Here is a 25,001-nt window from a genome sequence, read left to right as displayed (position 1 = left end):
CTAGTTAGATAGACAGACACCTAGATAGAAAGGGAGATTTACAGATAGTTAGTTAGATACACAGATGGCTAGTTAGACAGGTGGCTAGTTAGATAGACTGAGATATATACAGATAGACAGGGAGATAGCTAGTTAGATAGACATATAGCTAGTTAGATAGACATATAGCTAGTTAGATAGACATATAGCTAGTTAGATAGACATATAGCTAGTTAGGTAGACATATAGCTAGTTAGATAGACATATAGCTAGTTAGATGGACATATAGCTAGTTAGATAGACATATAGCTAGTTAGATGGACATATAGCTAGTTAGATAGACAGATAGCTAGTTAGATAGACAGATAGCTAGTTAGATAGACATATAGCTAGTTAGATAGACATATAGCTAGTTAGGTAGACATATAGCTAGTTAGATAGACATATAGCTAGTTAGATGGACATATAGCTAGTTAGATAGACAGATAGCTAGTTAGATAGACAGATAGCTAGTTAGATGGACATATAGCTAGTTAGATAGACAGATAGCTAGTTAGATAGACAGATAGCTAGTTAGATAGACAGATAGCTAGTTAGATAGACAGATAGCTAGTTAGATAGACAGACACCTAGATAGACAGGGATACATACAGATAACTAGTTAGACAAACAGATAGCTAGTTAGACAGACAGGGAAATATAGATATTTAGTTAGATAGACACATAGCTAGGTGGATAGAAAGGGAGATATACAGATAGTTAGTTAGATAGACAGAGAGCTAGTTAGATAGACATATAGCTAGGTGGATAGAAAGGGAGATATACAGATAGTTAGTTAGATAGACAGAGAGCTAGTTAGATAGACATATAGCTAGGTGGATAGAAAGGGAGATATACAGATAGTTAGTTAGATAGACAGATAGCTAGTTAGATAGACACATAGCTAGGTGGATAGAAAGGGAGATATACAGATAGTTAGTTAGATAGACAGAGAGCTAGTTAGATAGACACATAGCTAGGTGGATAGAAAGGGAGATATACAGATAGTTAGTTAGATAGACATATAGCTAGTTAGATAGACAGAGAGCTAGTTAGATAGACATATAGCTAGTTAGATAGACAGACACCTAGATAGACAGGGATACATACAGATAACTAGTTAGACAAACAGATAGCTAGTTAGATATACAGATAGTTAGTTAGATAGACAGAGAGCTAGTTAGATAGACATATAGCTAGTTAGATAGACAGACACCTAGATAGACAGGGATACATACAGATAACTAGTTAGACAAACAGATAGCTAGTTAGACAGACAGGGAAATATAGATATTTAGTTAGATAGACACATAGCTAGGTGGATAGAAAGGGAGATATACAGATAGTTAGTTAGATAGACAGAGAGCTAGTTAGATAGACATATAGCTAGGTGGATAGAAAGGGAGATATACAGATAGTTAGTTAGATAGACATATAGCTAGGTGGATAGAAAGGGAGATATACAGATAGTTAGTTAGATAGACAGATAGCTAGGTGGATAGAAAGGGAGATATACAGATAGTTAGTTAGATAGACAGAGAGCTAGTTAGATAGACATATAGCTAGGTGGATAGAAAGGGAGATATACAGATAGTTAGTTAGATAGACAGAGAGCTAGTTAGATAGACATATAGCTAGGTGGATAGAAAGGGAGATATACAGATAGTTAGTTAGATAGACAGATAGCTAGTTAGATAGACATATAGCTAGGTGGATAGAAAGGGAGATATACAGATAGTTAGTTAGATAGACAGAGAGCTAGTTAGATAGACATATAGCTAGGTGGATAGAAAGGGAGATATACAGATAGTTAGTTAGATAGACAGAGAGCTAGTTAGATAGACACATAGCTAGGTGGATAGAAAGGGAGATATACAGATAGTTAGTTAGATAGACAGATAGCTAGGTGGATAGAAAGGGAGATATACAGATAGTTAGTTAGATAGACAGATAGCTAGGTGGATAGAAAGGGAGATATACAGATAGTTAGTTAGATAGACAGATAGCTAGGTGGATAGAAAGGGAGATATACAGATAGTTAGTTAGATAGACATATAGCTAGGTGGATAGAAAGGGAGATATACAGATAGTTAGTTAGATAGACAGATAGCTAGGTGGATAGAAAGGGAGATATACAGATAGTTAGTTAGATAGACAGAGAGCTAGTTAGATAGACATATAGCTAGGTGGATAGAAAGGGAGATATACAGATAGTTAGTTAGATAGACAGAGAGCTAGTTAGATAGACATATAGCTAGGTGGATAGAAAGGGAGATATACAGATAGTTAGTTAGATAGACAGATAGCTAGTTAGATAGACATATAGCTAGGTGGATAGAAAGGGAGATATACAGATAGTTAGTTAGATAGACAGAGAGCTAGTTAGATAGACATATAGCTAGGTGGATAGAAAGGGAGATATACAGATAGTTAGTTAGATAGACAGAGAGCTAGTTAGATAGACACATAGCTAGGTGGATAGAAAGGGAGATATACAGATAGTTAGTTAGATAGACATATAGCTAGGTGGATAGAAAGGGAGATATACAGATAGTTAGTTAGATAGACAGATAGCTAGTTAGATAGACATATAGCTAGGTGGATAGAAAGGGAGATATACAGATAGTTAGTTAGATAGACAGAGAGCTAGTTAGATAGACATATAGCTAGGTGGATAGAAAGGGAGATATACAGATAGTTAGTTAGATAGACAGAGAGCTAGTTAGATAGACACATAGCTAGGTGGATAGAAAGGGAGATATACAGATAGTTAGTTAGATAGACAGAGAGCTAGTTAGATAGACATATAGCTAGTTGGATAGACAGGGAGCTATACAGATAGTTAGTTAGATAGACAGAGAGCTAGTTAGATAGACACATAGCTAGGTGGATAGAAAGGGAGATATACAGATAGTTAGTTAGATAGACAGAGAGCTAGTTAGATAGACATATAGCTAGGTGGATAGAAAGGGAGCTATACAGATAGTTAGTTAGATAGACAGAGAGCTAGTTAGATAGACATATAGCTAGGTGGATAGAAAGGGAGCTATACAGATAGTTAGTTAGATAGACAGAGAGCTAGTTAGATAGACACATAGCTAGGTGGATAGAAAGGGAGATATACAGATAGTTAGTTAGATAGACAGAGAGCTAGTTAGATAGACATATAGCTAGGTGGATAGAAAGGGAGATATACAGATAGTTAGTTAGATAGACAGAGAGCTAGTTAGATAGACATATAGCTAGTTGGATAGACAGGGAGCTATACAGATAGTTAGTTAGATAGACTGATAGCTAGTTAGATAGACTGATAGTTAGTTAGATAGACTGATAGTTAGTTAGATAGACATATGGCTAGTTAGACAGGGAGATATACAGCTATATAGATAGCAAGTTAGATAGACATGGAGATGTACAGATAGACAGATAACTAGTTGGACAAACAGATAGCTAGTTAGATAGACAGAGAGCTAGTTAGATATACATAGAGCTAGTTAGATATACATAGAGCTAGTTAGATAGACACAGAGCTAGTTAGATAGACATATAGATAGTTAGAAAGACAGGGATATATACAGATAGTTAGATAGCTAGCTAGTTAGATAGACAGATAGAAAGTTAGATAGACAGATAGCTAGTTAGATAGACAGATAGCTAGTTAGATAGCTAGTTAGATAGACAGGGAGATAGTTAGATAAACAGATAGATAGTTAGATAGACAGATAGCTAGTTAGATAGACAGGGAGATATAGACAGACAGCTAGTTAGATAGACAGACAGCTAGTTAGATAGACAGGGAGATATACAGATGGTTAGTTAGACAGGGACATATAGACAGACAGCTAGTTAGATAGACAGACAGCTAGTTAGATAGACAGGGAGATATACAGATAGTTAGTTAGACAGGGACATATAGACAGACAGCTAGTTAGATAGACAGACAGCTAGATAGACAGGGAGATATACAGATGGTTAGTTAGACAGGGACATATAGACAGACAGCTAGTTAGATAGACAGACAGCTAGTTAGATAGACAGACACCTAGATAGAAAGGGAGATTTACAGATAGTTAGTTAGATACACAGATGGCTAGTTAGACAGGTGGCTAGTTAGATAGACTGAGATATATACAGATAGACAGGGAGATAGCTAGTTAGATAGACATATAGCTAGTTAGATAGACATATAGCTAGTTAGATGGACATATAGCTAGTTAGATAGACATATAGCTAGTTAGATAGACATATAGCTAGTTAGGTAGACATATAGCTAGTTAGATAGACATATAGCTAGTTAGATAGACATATAGCTAGTTAGGTAGACATATAGCTAGTTAGATAGACATAGCTAGTTAGATGGACATATAGCTAGTTAGATAGACATATAGCTAGTTAGATAGACATATAGCTAGTTAGGTAGACATATAGCTAGTTAGATAGACATATAGCTAGTTAGATGGACATATAGCTAGTTAGATAGAAAGATAGCTAGTTAGATAGACAGATAGCTAGTTAGATAGACATATAGCTAGTTAGATAGACAGATAGCTAGTTAGACAGACATATCGCTAGTTAGATAGACAGATAGCTAGTTAGATAGACAGACACCTAGATAGAAAGGGAGATTTACAGATAACTAGTTAGACAAACAGATAGCTAGTTAGACAGACAGGGAAATATAGATATTTAGTTAGATAGACATATAGCTAGGTGGATAGAAAGGGAGATATACAGATAGTTAGTTAGATAGACAGAGAGCTAGTTAGATAGACATATAGCTAGGTGGATAGAAAGGGAGATATACAGATAGTTAGTTAGATAGACAGAGAGCTAGTTAGATAGACATATAGCTAGTTAGATAGACATATAGCTAGTTAGATAGACATATAGCTAGTTAGATAGACAGATAGCTAGTTAGATAGACACATAGCTAGGTGGATAGAAAGGGAGATATACAGATAGTTAGTTAGATAGACAGAGAGCTAGTTAGATAGACACATAGCTAGGTGGATAGAAAGGGAGATATACAGATAGTTAGTTAGATAGACAGAGAGCTAGTTAGATAGACATATAGCTAGTTAGATAGACATATAGCTAGTTAGATAGACATATAGCTAGTTAGATAGACAGATAGCTAGTTAGATAGACACATAGCTAGGTGGATAGAAAGGGAGATATACAGATAGTTAGTTAGATAGACAGAGAGCTAGTTAGATAGACATATAGCTAGTTAGATAGACATATAGCTAGTTAGATAGACATATAGCTAGTTAGATAGACAGATAGCTAGTTAGATAGACACATAGCTAGGTGGATAGAAAGGGAGATATACAGATAGTTAGTTAGATAGACAGAGAGCTAGTTAGATAGACATATAGCTAGTTGGATAGACAGGGAGCTATACAGATAGTTAGTTAGATAGACTGATAGCTAGTTAGATAGACTGATAGTTAGTTAGATAGACTGATAGTTAGTTAGATAGACATATGGCTAGTTAGACAGGGAGATATACAGCTATATAGATAGCAAGTTAGATAGACATGGAGATGTACAGATAGACAGATAACTAGTTGGACAAACAGATAGCTAGTTAGATAGACAGAGAGCTAGTTAGATATACATAGAGCTAGTTAGATATACATAGAGCTAGTTAGATAGACACAGAGCTAGTTAGATAGACATATAGATAGTTAGAAAGACAGGGATATATACAGATAGTTAGATAGCTAGCTAGTTAGATAGAAAGTTAGATAGACAGATAGCTAGTTAGATAGACAGATAGCTAGTTAGATAGCTAGTTAGATAGACAGGCTGTCACGTCTAATCAAGGTGGGTGGAATCAGGCGCAGAGAGCAGAATGCGATATAAAGTTTATTCTCCGGTGAACAAACAAACACGGTCAACCCAAACAAACACAGGGTGAAATTATCCAACACAGGATAACAGACTAACCGGAGAATAAGAAACACAATAACACCGACAGATGAAAATGAATGACAAAATAAACAATCCTGCACAAAACAAGGGTGGGACAACCTACATTATATACAGACACTAATTAACTAAACAACACACAGGTGAAACCAATCAGACAAAACCAACAGATACACGAAAAGGGATCGGTAGTGGCTAGTAGGACGGTGACGACGACCGCCGAGCACCGCCCGAACGTGCAGGAGAGCCAACCTCGGCGGAAGTCGTGACACAGGGAGATAGTTAGATAAACATATAGATAGTTAGATAGACAGATAGCTAGTTAGATAGACTGATAGTTAGTTAGATAGACATATGGCTAGTTAGACAGGGAGATATACAGATAGTTAGTTAGATAGACTGATAGTTAGTTAGATAGACATATGGCTAGTTAGACAGGGAGATATACAGCTATATAGATAGCAAGTTAGATAGACATGGAGATGTACAGATAGACAGATAACTAGTTGGACAAACAGATAGCTAGTTAGATAGACAGAGAGCTAGTTAGATATACAGAGAGCTAGTTAGATAGACAGAGAGCTAGTTAGATATACAGAGAGCTAGTTAGATAGACAGAGAGCTAGTTAGATATACAGAGAGCTAGTTAGATATACATAGAGCTAGTTAGATAGACATAGAGCTAGTTAGATAGACAGAGAGCTAGTTAGATATACAGAGAGCTAGTTAGATAGACATGGAGATGTACAGATAGACAGAGAGCTAGTTAGATATACATAGAGCTAGTTAGATAGACAGAGAGCTAGTTAGATAGACACAGAGCTAGTTAGATAGACAGAGAGCTAGTTAGATAGATACAGAGCTAGTTAGATAGACAGAGAGCTAGTTAGATATACATAGAGCTAGTTAGATAGACACAGAGCTAGTTAGATAGACAGACAGCTAGTTAGATAGACAGAGAGCTAGTTAGATAGACAGAGAGCTAGTTAGATATACATAGAGCTAGTTAGATAGACAGATAGCTAGTTAGATAGACAGAGAGCTAGTTAGATAGACAGACAGCTAGTTAGATAGACAGAGAGCTAGTTAGATAGACAGAGAGCTAGTTAGATATACATAGAGCTAGTTAGATAGACACAGAGCTAGTTAGATAGACACAGAGCTAGTTAGATATACATAGAGCTAGTTAGATAGACAGAGAGCTAGTTAGATATACATAGAGCTAGTTAGATAGACACAGAGCTAGTTAGATAGACATATAGATAGTTAGAAAGACAGGGATATATACAGATAGTTAGATAGCTAGCTAGTTAGATAGACAGATAGAAAGTTAGATAGACATAGATAGTTAGATAGACAGATAGCTAGTTAGATAGACAGATAGCTAGTTAGATAGACAGATAGACTGATAGCTAGTTAGATAAACACATAGATAGTTAGATAGACATATAGCTAGTTAGATAGACTGATAGCTAGTTAGTAAGACTGATAGCTAGTTAGATAAACACATAGATAGTTAGATAGACAAATAGCTCGTTAGATAGACAGATAGCTAGTTAGATAGACAGATAGATAGTTAGATAGACTGATAGCTAGTTAGATAAACACATATATAGTTAGATAGACATATAGATAGGTAGATAGACAGATAGCTAGTTAGATAGACATATAGATAGTTAGAAAGACAGGGATATATACAGATAGTTAGATAGGTAGCTAGTTAGATAGACAGATAGCAAGTTAGATAGACAGATAGCAAGTTAGATAGACAGATAGCTAGTTAGACAGATAGATAGTTAGACAGACAGATAGCTAGTTAGACAGACAGATAGCTAGTTAGACAGACAGATAGCTAGTTAGATAGACAGGAATATAGACAGTATGGGGTCATAATGTTACTCTTATCTCAGTCACTAGACAAGGTGACTAAGAACTCAGTCACTAGACAAGGTGACTAAGAACTCCGTCACTAGACAAGGTGACTAAGAACTCAGTCACTAGACAAGGTGACTAAGAACTCAGTCACTAGACAAGGTGACTAAGAACTCAGTCACTAGACAAGGTGACTAAGAACTCAGTCACTAGACAAGGTGACTAAGAACTCCGTCACTAGACAAGGTGACTAAGAACTCAGTCACTAGACAAGGTGACTAAAGAACTCAGTCACTAGACAAGGTGACTAAGAACTAAGACAGAACTTCAAACAAGAGGCATTATAACGTCTGGAGGTTACAATCTATAGGATCAAAGCATATACGGGTTTAAGATAAGTTAAGTTGTATCACCTTGATCATGTTGTACAGGGACTTCTCATAGCTCATACGGAAGCACTCCCGAATATCCAGCATGTCTATCTCAGAACGACAGATCATGATCCTGATCAGAGTGTTGTCTTGCGTACCAAGACCCTGGAGAGAGAGAGAGAGAGATTTACTGTTCACTTTTTATTGTTTATTTCACTTTTGTTTATCCATTTCACTTGCTTTGGCAACGTTAACATATGTTTCCCCATGACAATAAATCCCCTTGAATTGAATTGAATTGAAAGCTTGTTGGTCAGAGTGAGATGGATATGAGCGCAGCTGAGACTGAAAGACTTCAATAAGAATAAGCAGTTGATTTTTACCTTCATAGACTTGTAGAGACGCTTGGCGAAGTACATAGGTACACTCCTGATGCACTGGACTGAGGGAGACAAGACGCACAAGACAGACATGTTGAAATAAGAGTTTGTGGATGACTTGACTAGGTATGATTAGACCAGACTGAACGACGGTGAGTGAACTCAACGGTGTTCAATTTGATTTCAATTTGGCTCCGTCTGATTTTTAACCAGGCGGAAGGAACACTGGTGTGTTATCAGAAAGAGTCCAACACGTACCGACAGCCAACATGAGGTTCTCAAAGTCCCCAGACAGCTCACTCTTGATGCTGTCCTCTATGGACGTCTCTGCTATCTCCTGGTACTTATCAAACACTGCAGGAAGAAGACAAGAGAACGGAGTCATTCTCTGGCATGGTATCCTAGTCAGTGAACTATTGAGACCAGACCACAGACACATAACTCAGCAGCCTAATACAACCAGGATCCCTGTGTGTTGTGGGTGTGAGAAGAAATGACCGATTCACACTAGTAAATGTCACACTGACGTCATAATGGGTGCGTTCCAAATGGAACCCTATTCGTTACATAGTGCACACTACTGTTAACATCTATGGGTTATAGACAGCACACTATGTAGCGAGTAGGGTGCCATTTGGGATGTAACCAGTGTTCTGGTCAGGCTGAGGTCATGATACTGTTGTCGCGCTCAGCCTCATGTTTATGTACCCCAGTGTTATACTCACCCATCTGTAGGTGGTCGAAACTGCGGTTTCCCAGCAACATAATGAAAATGGACTCCTCTGTGCCCCACTGCTCCTCCCCGGCTGCAAACAGCACCTGAAAAGTGTTGAAAAGTGATAGTTAGAGACAGGAAGAAAGGGGTGAGGTTGATAGGGTTAGGAAGGGGATCAAATGCTTGGTGTTTATATTATGGGGAACGTGTTCTACTGCTTTAAACACTCACCTGAGCGTCCTCCTCTATTAGATCAGTATGCACTACTCCTGGTTCATCTCTGGTTCCCTGGAGAAAACACACACACACACACACACACACACACACACACACACACACACACACACACACACACACACACACACACACACACACACACACACACACACACACACACACACAGATACACACACACACACACACACACACACACACACACACACACACACACACACACACACACACACACACACACACACACACACACAGAGACACACACACAGACACACAGATACACACACACAGACACACACAGACACACACACAGACACACACACAGACACACACACACACACACACACACACAGACACACACACAGATACACACACACAGACACACACACACACACACACACACACACACACACAGACACACACAGACACACACACACACACACACACACACACACACACACACACACACACACACACACACACACAGACACACACAGACACACACACAGACACACACACACACACACACACACACACAGACACACACACAGATACACACACACACACACACAGATACACACACACACACACACACACACACACACACACACACACACACACAACATCTGACTAAACAGCTATACAAATGCCTTGGTTAGGACAACAAGTTCGGTAACAGATTGGAACCCAGACTAGATTTACTTACAAAATAACGAAAATCAGAAAACAAGCTATTGACAGCCTTTCAAATAGTCAAATCACATTTAGATTGATTTACATTTCCTGTTTCCATGGCTGTGTCCTTATAAAACAACTTACCTGGAGTAAAACAACCAGCATCTTCTTAAAATGCCCTGAGGTCTCTCCTGTAACGTCCTCCTCGATGTCTGAGTCGTAAGCTGAAGACAGTAACAACACAGGCAGTTAATAACACAACCAGGACTACACTGGAACATGCTGTGTTTGTCTACATACACTACATGACCAGAAGTATGAGGACACCTGCTCGTCGAACATCTCATTCCAAAGTCGTGGGCATTAATATGGAGTTGGTCCCCCCCCCATTTGCTGCTATAACAACCTCCACTCTTTTGGGAAGGCTGTCCATTAGATGTTGGAACATTGCTGCAGGGACTTGCTTCCATTCAGCCATGCAGCTATGGAACACCTGACCTGTTCACCGGACATCCCAGACCTGCTGTTTTCAACTCTCTAGAGACAGCAGGAGCGGTAGAGATACTCTGAATGATCGGCTATGAAAAGCCAGCTGACATTTACTCCTGAGGTGCTGACCTGTTGCACCCTCTACAACCACTGTGTTGATTATTATTTGACCCTGTTGGTCATCTATGAACATTTGAACATCTTGGCCATGTTCTGTTATAATCTCCACCCGGCACAGCCAGAAGAGGACTGGCCACCCCTCATAGCCAGGTTCCTCTCTAGGCTTCTTCCTAGGTTCTGGCCTTTCTAGGGGGTTTTTCCTAGCCACCGTGCTTCTACACCTGCATTGCTTGCTGTTTGGGGTTTTAGGCTGGGTTTCTGTACAGCACTTTGTAACATCAGCTGATGAAGAAGGGCTTTATAAATACATTTGAATGATTGAAGAGCATTATTGAGGTCGGGCACTGATGTTGGGTGATTAGGCCTGGCTCGCAGTCGGCGTTCCAATTAATCCCAAAGGTATTCGATGGGGTTGAGGTCAGGGCTCTGTGCAGGCCAGTCAAGTTCTTCCAAACTGATCTCGGCAAACCATTTCTGTATGGACCTTGCTTTGTGCACGGGGGCATTGTCATGCTGAAACAGGAAAGGGTCTTCCTCAAACTGTTGCCACAAAGTTAGAAGCACAGAATCGTCATTATATGCTGTGGCATTAAGATTTCCCCTCACTGGAACTAAGGGGCCTAGTCCGAACCATGAAAACAACCCCAGACCATTATTCCTCCTCCGCCAAAATGTACAGTTGGCACTATGTATTGGGGCAGGTAGCGTTCTCCTGGCATCTGCCAAACCCAGATTCGTCCGTCGGGCTGCCAGATGGTGAAGCGTAATTAATCACTCCAGAGAACAAGTTTCCACTGCTCCAGAGTCCAATGGCGGCGAGCTTCACACCACTCCAGCCGACGCTTGGCACTACACATGGTGATCTTAGGCTTGTGTGCGACTGCTCGGCCATGGAAACCCATTTCATGAAGCCCCCGAGAAGCAGTTCTTGTGCTGACGTTGCTTCCAGAGGCAGTTTGTAACTCGGTAGTGAGTGTTACAACGGACGCGCTACACGCTTCAGCACCCATTCTGTGAGCTTCTGTGGTCTAAGCCGTTGTTGCTCCTAGACGTTTCCACTTCACAATAACAGCACTTACAGTTGACCCGGGCAGCTCTAGCAGGGCCGACATTTGATGAACTGTCTTGTTAGAAAGGTGGCATCCTGTGACGGTGGCCTTACTCGCCAGTAAGGCCATTTTTACTGCTAATGTTTGTCTATGGAGATTGCATGGCGGTGTGCTCAATTTTATACACCTGTCAGCAACGGGTGTGGCTGAAATAGCCAAATCCACTAATTTGAAGGGGTGCCCACATACCTCTGTTGAGTATGTCATACTGTAGCTGTGGCAACAGGAAATGGGAATTCAAGTGGAAATTACAAACTTCAGAAGCCTTGAATACACTACACGTTTGCATTTCCTGCTGTGCAGCAAAATTCTCAGCAACAAAAGAGTGATCAAACTAGTTAGCTAGCTACCCCTCTGTTTCACCTCTGAACTGCCTCTACTCTAGCCTTCCTCCTGGTGCCGACTATCAAGCCATTAACTACCCTGCCTGCCATGATCGGTCATTAACTATTTGTTTCGGTTTTTATAAATTGTATATTTTTTAAACATTTTTTGTTGTTGCTTAAAGCTCTTTGAGTTTGTAATAAAAAATGCTGTAATAGTAAATAATATATTAAATCATAATTATTATTATTATCATATGGTGTATGTCATATGTATTTGTCTTTAACTATAGATCATAGATCTGCAGGCATCTCCACCATTCAGCTTCTAATGGGAGATTATGGGAGATTATTAGGAAATATATCTTACCATCTATTCTAATGGGAGGAGGAAATATATCTTACCATCTATTCTAATGGGAGGAGGAAATATATCTTACCATCCTTGTATGCCTCCACCAGGTCGTGTATCTGTTGGTTGTTCCTAGAGGCCAAGACTTCAATCAGGCACTTCTCATCTGTTCCTGCCCCCTTAGAAATAAAGCATTACATTAAATACAGAATGGCACAAGTTACTAACTGGACTGTGTAACAGTTGGTGTCTGATGTGGGTATTCTCAATTCTGATCATTTTCCTGTTTCTTAACGTTTTACTTCCAAAATCTCGAAGACATTATATTACTTTGATGGCATCGTGGATCTCTTTGGCATCATGGTAGGCCTGGGGTCTCATCAGACTGACGATGAGGCGTTCAAAATGCCCCGTCAGCTCATACTTCAGGTCATCTATCAGGTCCTGGGGAACAGAGACGTCTGTTAGGAAGTTACCCTCTCACGGTGTGCGCACACTGAATTGTGAATTGCAAATTGACTGGACAAACTTACCTTAAAGAATTCAACACAATTAGTAAGACACGTGTCTGTTTTGAAGTTATCCTGTCATGATTTGTGACACAACGTGCTCAGTAGAGTATAGTGAGTTCAACAACGCTTCATTTAGCGGCAAACATGTTACTTAGCAACAATTTCAGTTGAACGATTTGAATGAATATTCCAAAATGTTACAGTGAAACATTAAACAGATCATTTTTTGTAAGGATAACTGAGGCAGTTTAGGGATAATAGTCAAACTGCAAATGACGTTGCTATTCCTACTACATGTAATGGGAAATCCTACAGGGTTACATTATTATTTGTAGTGGCAGTTTAGACCCCAAAACAGACACTGGCGTTCTCTGCACACTACCTTCGCAGACTGTTAGCTAATGTTAGCACAAAACAACACAAATGGAAAATGTTAGCTAATGTTAGCATAGAATAACACAAATGGGAAATGTTAGCTAATGTTAGCATAGAACAACACAAATGGAAAATGTTAGCTAATGTTAGCATAGAACAACACAAATGGGAAATGTTAGCTAACGTTAGCATAGAACAACACAAATGGGAAATGTTAGCATAAAACAACACAAACGGTAAATGTTAGCAAATGTTAGCACAAAACAACACAAATGGAAAATGTTAGCTAATGTTAGCATAGAATAACACAAATGGGAAATGTTAGCTAATGTTAGCATAGAACAACACAAATGGGAAATGTTAGCTAATGTTAGCATAGAACAACAAAAATTGAAAATGTTAGCTAACGTTAGCATAGAACAATACAAATGGGAAATGTTAGCTAACGTTAGCTAATGTTCACAAACTGATGCATGCACCTCTGGAATTTAACTAAGATTGTATTGTACCTTCTAATAAATGGCACACTGAATTGTGCAATTTGTGGTATAGCTAAATTTTACACCGTGCTTTTAGCTGGTACTGATCCAGTATTTACCTGGTATTAACTATAGATGATAGAGTGGGTCAAAGTAACAATGGGACCTTTCTGATATATAGTGATGTTTATGTACATGAATCCCCCCCCCCCCCCCCCCCCCCCAAAAAAAATGATATCAATGCAATCCAGGTCCAGCTCTGGAAAGGTACAGAAACGTGATGATAAATGTGATGTTAGATGTTATGATGTGATGTTCCTGTACCTTCCCATAGCTAGACTTGTACGCCTGTACAATCTCCTGTCTCTGAGCATTGCTTCTGCCAGTGACCAAATCCAAGATGGCCTCCTTGTCGCTGCCTGCAGAGCACAGAGGAAGATCATCAGTAACATCATTAGTAATATTTGACTTTAGAACCTTGTCAGCCAGGGCTGTCCAATCCTGTTCCTGGAGAGCTACCGTCCTGTAGGTTAACTCCAACCCTGTTCCTGGAGAGCTACCCTCCTGTAGGTTAACTCCAACCCTGTTCCTGGAGAGATACCATCCTATAGGTTAACTCCAATCCTGTTCCTGGAGAGCTACCGTCCTGTAGGTTAACTCCAACCCTGTTCCTGGAGAGATACCATCCTATAGGTTAACTCCAACCCTGTTCCTGGAGAGATACCATCCTATAGGTTAACTCCAATCCTGTTCCTGGAGAGATACCATCCTATAGGTTAACTCCAACCCTGTTCCTGGAGAGATACCATCCTATAGGTTAACTCCAACCCTGTTCCTGGAGAGCTACACCACTGAAATAGACTGATTCTAATCTATTCCTATGAGCTACCCTCCTCTAAATTTTTGCTCCAACGCCCGTTGTAACTAAACTGATTCTTATCAACCGGCTAATTACCAGAATCAGGTGTGCTAGATTAGGGTTAGAGTGAAAACTTACAGGACGGTATCTCTCCAGGAACAGGGTTGGAGTTAAAACCTACAGGATGGTATCTCTCCAGGAACAGGGTTGGAGTTAAAACCTACAGGACGGTATCTCTCCAGGAACAGGGTTGGAGTTAAAACCTACAGGATGGTATCTCTCCAGGAACAGGGTTGGAGTTAACCTACAGGACGGTATCTCTCCAGGAACAGGGTTGGAGTTAAAACCTACAGGATGGTATCTCTCCAGGAACAGGGTTGGAGGTAACCTACAGGACGGTATCTCTCCAGGAACAGGGTTGGAGTTAACCTACAGGACGGTATCTCTCCAGGAACAGGGTTGGAGTTAAAACCTACAGGATGGTATCTCTCCAGGAACAGGGTTGGAGTTAAAACCTACAGGATGGTATCTCTCCAGGAACAGGGTTGAATCAGCCCTGTTCTAAACAGCCGTGAATACTGGTGTTGGAGTTGTGTATCTCTAGCCTGGTTAATAAACCAGACAGAACTGAAGTAAACTGAAACAAAGTGCAGTGCAGTGTTCTGTTTGGTTTTACCAGGCTAGTGTACCCCTGCCCTAAAGTGGATACTGAGTGTAGCTACGGTGTTACTCACCGATGCCTTTCATGGCATTGTAGAGTGTCTCAGCATCTGCACTGGCATCAAAGTCTGGAGCATCGGTTACTGTGCCTCGGAACCCCTAGAAAAATATTCATGATATTTTATTCACTTTATCAGGTCAGTTGTTAAAGAACACATTTTCATTCATAACAATGAGTTTCAGAGCAAAGGTTGATTGAGCCAACTGGAAGCTTGGTATGACTAGTTAGGCACAGAAGAATGAATGAGGGGCCAGGAATTGCTCTGGGCCTGTCCCAGGTTTAATTAAAGTCACAGGGAAGTGAGGGGTTATGGGTGTGTTTGTGGGCTGTGTTGGAGTATATGATGGCCTTTGAGGGGCTGTGTGGGTGTATAGGGAGCAGGAAGTGGCTGTGTGGGTGTACAATGTGCAGGAAGGGGCTGTGTGGGTGTATAGGGAGCAGAAAGTGACTGTGTGGGTGTATAGGGAGCAGGAAGTGGCTATGTGGGTGTACAGTGTGCAGGAAGGGGCTGTGTGGGTGTATAGGGAGCAGAAAGTGACTGTGTGGGTGTATAGGGAGCAGGAAGTGGCTGTGTGGGTGAACAGGGAGCAGGAAGGGGCTGTGTGGGTGTACAGGGAGCAGGAAGTGGCTGTGTGGGTGTACAGGGAGCAGGAAGGGGCTGTGGCTGCTGTCTCTGTGGCCGAGCCTGCCCTGAGCAGAGGGTTGACAGGCAGACAGACAGCTGACACCAGTCTGCCCGCCTGCCTACAGCTGCCCCCTCCAGAACAGCAGTGTGTGTGCAGGGAGCAATGGGGAGTCAGGTTACACACACAGAGACCTGCTCAGTCTGCAGGGGTCTGACACGGCTTCAGAGAAGCTGACTTCAAATCAACATGGTAACAATAAAACACAATAGTCACCAGGGCTGCAATTCAATCAAATATTCAGTGCGGAAAATACCGGTGTTCATATGACGTGAAAATACACGTTGAAGATCACGTGATAAACAAGAACCAAATAAACAGCTCAGAGACTACAGATCTGTCTTGAAGAATTCCCAGCCTATATCTGATGTGTATTTCTTATCCTGTATGTGAGAAACATATCCATTCAGCTGCTGTTTCTGTGGAGATTCTTTCTGCTGCATTGAGGCACACAGCCAATGTCTCCTATCCAGAAATCCAGCCAGACAGCCAAGGAGGCCACTGCCCATGCTCAGATGTGCCCCTACTACAGCTCTACCATAGAGACCATCACTCCCCAGGACAGCTGGGAGGTCCCACCCACATAGCGACAGGACCAAACCAACGGGCCTATAGCAACGGTCCTTTCAGCAAACAGACTGTTCAAGCAGCAAATAAGCATAGTAGATCATAGATAATAATCGCAGTATGTTCAGATGATACCAGTGAAATACTAGAGCTATTTGTTTTGATGATAAAACTAAACTACAGCAGTGATTGGCTCCTCGCAACTTCCATTCAGACACTGCACTATCCTTGGCACCAGTCTGTCTGTGCTATGGATAACTTGTCGTTTGTCTTGCTACTCTGGTGTAGCCATCCTTGGACATGGTTTTGATATTAAATAGTCTAGTGTAACAGTATAGCTTTAGTCTGTCCCCTCGCCCCTACCCGGGCTCGAACCACACATCAACAGCTGACACCCACAAAGCATCGTTACCCATCGCTCCACAAAAGCTGCGGCTTCAAGTCTCAGGGCGAGTGACGTCACCGATTGAAACGCTATTAGCGCGCACCGCCGCTAACTAGCTAACCATTTCACATCGGTTACACTAGCAGGGCCATCCTTAGACATGGGTTTGATATTAAATAGTCTAGCAGGGCCATCTTTGGACATGGTTTTGATATTAAAGTCTAGCAGGGCCATCCTTGGACATGGTTTTGATATTAAATAGTCTAGCAGAGCCATCCTTGCAAATCTCCTCTTGTTGACTGGACTTTCAGAGCTTACGTGACCGGAACCTGGTTGTCCGAGGCTTGGCATTAGATAGAGGAGCAGGCCTGACATATGCCTTCCGGAGCTCTCTCTCTGTGTGTCTGTCAATAGCATGTCCAGGTTGCCAGAGGGAAGTGACACCTTATACTGCTGCCATTACAATAAACAGACGCCCCAAGGCTGATGACTGCTCATCTGACCCCTCCTCTGTCCTTACCTCATTATCATACAGTCATTATGGAATAGGATATGTTTATCGTTATAGCTATACTGTAGCTACACATAGCACTGAGAGAATGGCAGACACAGGATTATAATTTTGACTTACCATTTCCATATTTGGTCTTTTAAGGATATGCAGGAAACAATCAACCTGCAAGACAAGATATATACGAAGCAGAAATGAGAACAGAGAAACATGTTGACATGCTGTTTAAGATCGTATCAATATCAACCAATCAAATGTATTTATGGAGCCCTTTTTACAGCTTGCAGTTGTCACAAAGAGCTTTTTACAGAAACCAAGGGGTGGCCAGTCCTCTTCTGGCTGTGCCATCTTATCGATCCTAACTGTCAATGTTTACATGATTGATATGATTGTGATCCACATGTGTGTCCGGATGAACAAAGAGATGCTATTGGACCATAGGCTCATGAAAATATACTTGATATGTCATTGAATGGTGGTGGTCCGGTTTCAGCACAACACCATCCACAGAACCTGCACTAGAGAAGACTGCATTACAAGATCAAAACACTGTTTCATTATAAAACTCACTAGTTGGCTTTTATTATGGTATTATATAGGATTATACAGGGAGAAGACACAACGGGGGCCCACCCACATGCTGACGCGTTCAGGGTAAATGTAGGGTGCTTGGCTTATGGCCTAGTGGTTATAAAGCATAGCCACGTTTTCTGCAGGAAACATGTTGGCTGCTTCTCTCCTGCAGTTCAGTAAGGCTACAGGGTTCCCTTTCAGAGTGGTAGTTAGCTTTAGCATCTGGTGAGGTGGAGAAAAGGGACACAGAACATCTAATAATCAAACATCTACTTTTACAAAGGTACGGTTGGGTTAAACTTGTTCTGACACTCTTATTGAACTGTTTTGAAGCATCTCAACTTTTGAACCAAAGCGCACACGGTCTATGATGATGGATTCTACAATAGATGGAAAAACTGTGTAGCTTAAGAATTTGTGTATCAGTAAAGGGAATGCTGTTGGACTTTCCAAATGAGATGAAAAGTCATTCAGATTCTCATAAAGAATATATAGCGCAGGAGAAGCACTCAGTGAGGACAAGCTAGCACGCAGTATTGCAGTCAATTGTAGGATTTCTGAGAGTTTCTCCATTAGTGAGGATATGAGATAAACAATCTAAGAAAGGTATCTTAGTTTGTTTAAGATAAGCCCACAGCTGTGTTCAGTCTCCTAAAATAGTTTGATCCACAATCCCTATAGCCACAGAATGTCCACGACCACACCCCATCTCTCAGGCTCCCACCCCAAACAAATTATACACCTTCACATTCATAAAGCTTAAAACTTTTAAAAAAACGTATTTATTTTATTCTGTCTAAAAACACATAACTTAGAATTGGACTATTTACACAATGGACATCAATGTCAATAGACATGACTCATGTCTATGCTCAATCCATTGCTTTACATTTACAACATCCTTTTCTCTATGTTGTTCTTTATACTTCTTGGTTTGTAAAATGGGACAGTGTGTCTGTTTATTACTATCATATCACAAACTTGCTATTATAGGCTTGGGCTAGGCTAATAATAGCCTAAACAAACCGTTATAGCTCCGTTATTGTCTTCACGTGACTTGCGACAACATTATCTTTGCCTATATTGTTGAGCATTTGACACTATAGGAAACTCGTTACAATGCAAAATGCAAACTCACCTCTTTGACAGAACTAATTTGATCCAAATCAACCCACGGCGCAGTGCTGACCTCCTCTCTCCTGCGTTTTGCCCGGTGTTGAAACAGCCAGCTGTCTTATTCACTGTCCTCGAGCTGACGTAATAACTGCGGCGCTCACCGGCAGTGCGTCAAAAAGTGTTTCCCTTTCAAACAGCGAGCCCTTCCACACTGAATAAAAATGGTGTTTACGGTAAATTAACAAAGATGTGAACAACTAATTTACTTGTGCTGTTTGGTCTTTCTGGACGCTCCATATACCCACTAAGCATGAACCTTCTTTAGGACTTATTTTTGGTCCTGTCAGGTCAAAGAGGGATGTAATTGCAGCCAGCAATTCAGGGTGTTCCTGCGTGTGGGAATTCTGGCACGTGCTGGAAACCCTCTTTATACTTCTATTGGTCCATTTCTAAGCTAGGACAGGAGGGAGGTGGGGCCAGTCCACTACAGGAGGTGGCTTTAATGCACAATAACGTTGGATGCCAGCCGCCGAAAAAACCTCACAGAAGAAGGGGCGGGGGTGACAATGGTAGCTAGTAAGCCGTACACCGGTAGACAGTGTCCTTCCTCCCAGCTTGTCGGGCACTGTTTTCCTGCAGTTCTGTTAATGACTACGAGGTCAGGTGTTCGGCAGGCAGGAGTGAAGGACACTGCCAGCTGGTCCGGTACACAGCAGGCGGAATCGACACTGTGTACTAGCTAGCTAACTAGCAGGTGACTGGTAGACAGTGTCCTTCGTTCCCGCCTGTTGGGGATGGTTTTCTCCGGGAACACAGCAGGGGGGAGGCAGAGGCAACACTATGTGCGAGCTAACTAGCAAGCTAGCACATGGCGTAACTAGCAAGCTATCTAGTTAGGTAGGTGGGTGACTGGTAGACAGTGTCCTTCGCCCCCGCCTTTCGGGCACTGTTTTCCAGCAGTTCTGTTAATGCAGGTGTTCGGGAGGTAGGAGCGAAGGACACTGTCTACCGGTGTCACTCCCGCTAGCTAGCAAGGAGGACTCTGGGAGGCGGGGGCGCGAGAAAACACAGATAATACTTTTATTTCCCTTTTGACCCACATTCAAATGTGTAATGTTCATCCAGGGACCATCCAGGGACCATCCAGGGACCATCCAGGGACCAATGGGATGCTCGAAACGCCCTGAATTGCGGGCTGCAGTTGCACACTATTGTCCGCTCGGGTGTAGTGGATATTGAAAATTACCCATAATGAGGAGAGACAATGTCAATCACCTATGAGGATATTTACTTTATTAAAAACGTATTGATAAGGGGAGCGGCTCCCACCACCCACAAAGTGAATAGAGTGGAACCCCACTGGGTAGAGTGGGCCTCTGGGTAATATACCATCTCAGGATAGGTGCGACATCCTTTACCTTTAACCAGGAAAGTCAGTTATTTACAATGATGGCCTCACCCAGTCAAACCCAGACGACACTGCGCTGCCCTATGGGATTCTCCCAATTGTGGTCCATTGTGATAAAACCTGGATTTGAACCAGGGACTGTAGTGGCTCCTCTTGCACTGAGATGAAGTGCACCACTCGGGAGCCCCTAACCCCACACATCCTTTGCCAGCACTTTGCCTCCAGTGCAAAGAACTTGTTGTTTTGTTCAGTACTAAGAACTTAGAAGGACATTTGATGTTACTTAGTCTCCACCTTGATAAAAAAAAAGGGAACTCTCTGGTTGAGAGAATGCAGAGACTGTGCAAAAGCTGTCAAGACAAAGGGAGGCTATTTGAAGAAACTCAAATATAAAATATATTTTGATTTGTTTAACACTTTTTTGATTACTTTATGATTCCATATGTGTTATTTCATAGTTTTGAAGTCTTCACTATTATTCTACAATTTAGAAAATAGTAAATATAAAGAAAAACCCTTGAATGAGTAGGAACTTTTGACCGGTAGTGTATGTGGATGAGCAATGTCAGAGCAGCATAGACTAAGATACAGTAGAATACAATAGAATACAGTGTATACACATGAGATGAGTAATGCCAGGTATGTAAACATTATTAAAGTGACTAGTGTTCCATTTATTAAAGTGGCCAGTGATTTCAAGTCTATGTTAATAGGCAGCAAGCAGCCTCTGATTTGCTAGTGATGGCTATAAAACATTATTAATCACTGAGCACGTACTTTGTGTGCAGTTGAAATATCCATAGAACGAATGACCAAAAAACAAGTATTTTCAACATTTGTAAATTATGTTTTTTCAACTTTCATTCAGAACCCGAAAATGAAACTGATTTCAACGTCCGGAAAATATGTATTTTCAACTTGAATTCAAAACTAAAATGAACCTGATTTAAAGGATGTGTATTATGCTACGTCTACCTCTGAGACCAGGTTGCATGCAGAGGAGCCACCTCCACCAGAGTGAATGTTGCAATCATGTTAGGTTATGCTGAGGAGCCAGTATTGAAACATTGAAACAACATGCAGAGCCTTCTGTACAAGCATATTCAGATCTACTATTCCGCTGTTATAATAGTTTGAACCTTAGTGAGAGAGAGAGAGGTATGACTGGTGTGTGTGAGCTGTGAGGCCTGCCGGTTTGTGACTTTGCCAGAGCTGAGCATTCTATGTGAGAGATTGTGACTGTGCTATTTCTGTCTCTGCTGGCTGTGGTGGGAGCCATTCCGGTCAGAGGGTAATGTAAAGCTAGACTGGAGAGAGGGAGAGTGGGAGAGAGAAAGAGGGAGAGAGGGAGAGGGGAGAGAGAGAGGGCGGGGGGGGGGGGAAGAGAACGAGGGAGAGAGCAAGAGGGAAAGAGGGGGAGAGAGGGGAGAGAGAGGGAGAGGAGGAGAGCGAGAGTGACAGAGAGGGGGGAGGGGCAGAGAGATCAGAACTTGGGAGAATAGGAGAGGGGGGAGCGAGAGAGAAAAGCGAGAGGGAGAGAGAAAGGGAAAGGGGTAGAGTGTGAGAGAAAAAGATAGACGAGAGAGAGATAGAGGGGAAGGAAAGAGATAGTGGCAGAGAGAGTGAGTGAGAGAGAGAGGAAGAGAGTGAGGGGAGAGAGTGAGAGAGAGAGAGAGAGAGAGAGAGAGAGAGAGAGAGAGAGAGAGAGAGAACAGGAAGAGAGATCAGAGTGTGAGTAATTACTGTTAACCCAGAAGTAAAATCTTGTGTAATTTGGTCAGCTGCATAATTAGCTTCTGTGTTCACACTGTGTGAACACAGGGGCGGCAGGGTGGTTAGACTAGTAACCGGAAGGTTGCAAGTTCAAATCTTAGTGGTTGAACAAGTGTTTCAAAGGCACGTGAACACAATCATGTCAGACTTCCCAGTTTCCCACAAGAACACATGAAGCCACCCTAAGCACAGCCTTTGTCCAATCCTCACACATCCAAATAACCATGAAAACCCCAAAACGGAACTAATGCTGTTATCCCTCTGGGATTTCACTGTGATATTTGCGGGATAAAATGCTAGATTTTTGTGCCGCAATTCTGACATTTTGCATGGCAATTTGCAATGATTTTGTCCAATTTTGTTGAGAAAATGCTCTGAAAAGGTTTGTTGTCGTGTGGTTGATTGGTTGATTGAACCATATTATGCGGTAAATGTACGATGATTGGTTGAAATTGCAAGCCCTCTTTTTTTTTTACTGCGGTGATGGGTCAGTTTTATGTGATAATATTGCAATGATTTTTTTTATGCAGAAATAGTGTGGAGATTGGTCAAATTTGCAAGCCCTCGCATAATATGCGAGGAATGGTTGATTTTGCCAAAAATGTTGCGATCGCAGTTGTCTCATGCATCCCATTCAGACCCGGCACATTCTTTGTCTACACGCATCATCTGCCCACGGGAGATTAGAGTGTGTGGGACAGTGGGAATCAGAAAGAGAGAGAAATAGAGATATTGACACCCCTCATAGCTGGATCATGACTGTATTTACATCACTGCCAGCAATACTGGCCACTACTTCTCCCCTGTTAGCTTCCCAGAAGACACCTGGCTTTCCTGGTTATGCATCTCACAGCACAAACAAGGTAGACAGAATTTGGAGATTAAAATGTTCCCAACCCCCGCCAAAGTATGATGGCATTTTGAGACTTTTTATAAAATGAGTTAATCTGCCACTGTATGCTGTAACTTGAATACCTTTCAATCACATCCCAGGGAAAGAGAAGTATGTTTTTCTCTGCTTTTCCCTGAGCAGAATGTGAAACTGTGCCCTGGATTACTGTCATGGTTAAACAACAAACAACAAAAAAGTAGCTGTCTACTACAGACACCCAAGGCTATTTTCTCCTCTTATAGTTAGCCAGATTACACAGCAATGTGATCCCTGAGATGTTATATATGCAAGATGGAGCCGACAGACACGGTTACCCTGTTCCTGTTCTCCTAGCAAACTTTACGGAATTTGTACTTTTTTGTGTGTGTGTTATTTCTTACCTTATTTGCTCAACATGTTTCTGGTATTATTTACTACAGCCGGAAATACATTTTTGGAAATTAGATCGGCGGTCAATCACCAGAAATCCAACCAGGAATTCTACTTCCCCGACCTGGATCCAAAAGAGACGAGCTCAGGGCGAGGATCACCTTTCAGAGAGACATAAGGGGCTGTAAATATACTCTCTGGGAAAACAAAGGTGGAAGGGTATGTAATGACTAACAACTCATGGTGCGAATGTGGTAATTTATAGGAACTCAAGTTCTTTTGTTCTCCCAATCTGGTATATCTCACCATCAAATGGCGACTACATTACATACCAAGATAATTTTCTTTGGTTATTGTCACTGCCGTGTATATTCACCCCCAAGCCGACACTGCAACCCCTCTCAAAAGAACTACAGTGGACTTCGCACAAACTGGAAACTGCATATCCTGAGGCTGTATTTATTGTAGCTTTGGACTTTAATAAATTAAATCTGAGGAAAACGCTCCCGAAATTCTACCAACACATCTCTTGTGTTACACGCAAATAGAACATGCTTGACCATTGTTACTCTACCTTCTGGGACATCTACGAGTACCCTCCCCCTCCCTCCCTTCAGCGAATCAGATCATGCCTCGATCCTGCTCCTCCCCACCTATAAGCAGAAACTTAAACTAGAAACACTCGTGATAAGGACTGTTCAAAGTTGGTCTGAACAATCAGAATCTATGCTTCAAGACTAATCTGATCACCCGGACTGGGAAATGTCCGGGTCACCTTTGGGAATAACGTTCATCAGGAAGTGCGTAGAAGATGCTGTTCCTACTGGAACGATTAGGACTTATCCAAACCAGAAACAGTGAATAGCTGGCAGCATTCACACAAAACCGAAAGCGCAAACCACCACATTTAACCAGGGCAGGGTACTGGGAACATGGACGTGTATAAATTGACCATTCCTTAGAATCTGGAAGGTTCACTCCTACTCAGAAACCGTGGATAGAATCACCGTTGGTATGGTTACAGCAGCTAGAGTAATCCTTAGAATCTGGAAGGTTCACTCCTACTCAGAAACCGTGGATAGAATCACCGTCGGTATGGTTACAGCAGCTAGAGTAATCCTTAGAATCTGGAAGGTTCACTCCTACTCAGAAACCGTGGATAGAATCACCGTCGGTATGGTTACAG

The 25,001-nt window shown here is 41.6% G+C and overlaps 1 protein-coding gene across 2 annotated transcripts in view; it reads right to left on the bottom strand.

Annotated features, from left to right (window-relative positions):
- LOC109878032 (annexin A6-like) overlaps positions 1-19,654 on the bottom strand; it is a 44,036-nt gene extending 24,382 nt beyond the window's left edge. Inside the window, exons 1-12 of one of the 2 annotated variants that reach the window (XM_031789567.1) lie at positions 19,396-19,654; positions 17,805-17,849; positions 15,552-15,636; positions 14,283-14,377; positions 12,923-13,036; positions 12,681-12,771; positions 10,344-10,423; positions 9,522-9,578; positions 9,301-9,394; positions 8,834-8,929; positions 8,579-8,637; positions 8,238-8,360 (exon numbers count right to left, since the gene is read on the bottom strand). In XM_031789567.1, coding sequence (XP_031645427.1) covers positions 8,238-8,360; positions 8,579-8,637; positions 8,834-8,929; positions 9,301-9,394; positions 9,522-9,578; positions 10,344-10,423; positions 12,681-12,771; positions 12,923-13,036; positions 14,283-14,377; positions 15,552-15,636; positions 17,805-17,813 — 903 coding nt within the window. In that variant the 5' untranslated portion in view covers positions 17,814-17,849; positions 19,396-19,654. The remainder of the gene's footprint in view (positions 1-8,237; positions 8,361-8,578; positions 8,638-8,833; positions 8,930-9,300; positions 9,395-9,521; positions 9,579-10,343; positions 10,424-12,680; positions 12,772-12,922; positions 13,037-14,282; positions 14,378-15,551; positions 15,637-17,804; positions 17,850-19,395) is intronic. The other variant, XM_031789566.1, reaches the window with a different exon arrangement.
- Positions 19,655-25,001: the final 5,347 nt, after the last annotated feature.

Source organism: Oncorhynchus kisutch, linkage group LG15, assembly GCF_002021735.2.
Source record: "Oncorhynchus kisutch isolate 150728-3 linkage group LG15, Okis_V2, whole genome shotgun sequence".
Classification (NCBI taxonomy): domain Eukaryota; kingdom Metazoa; phylum Chordata; class Actinopteri; order Salmoniformes; family Salmonidae; genus Oncorhynchus; species Oncorhynchus kisutch.
The sequence above is the reverse complement of the archived record's forward strand: the minus strand, read 5'-3'. Positions and strand labels throughout refer to the sequence as shown.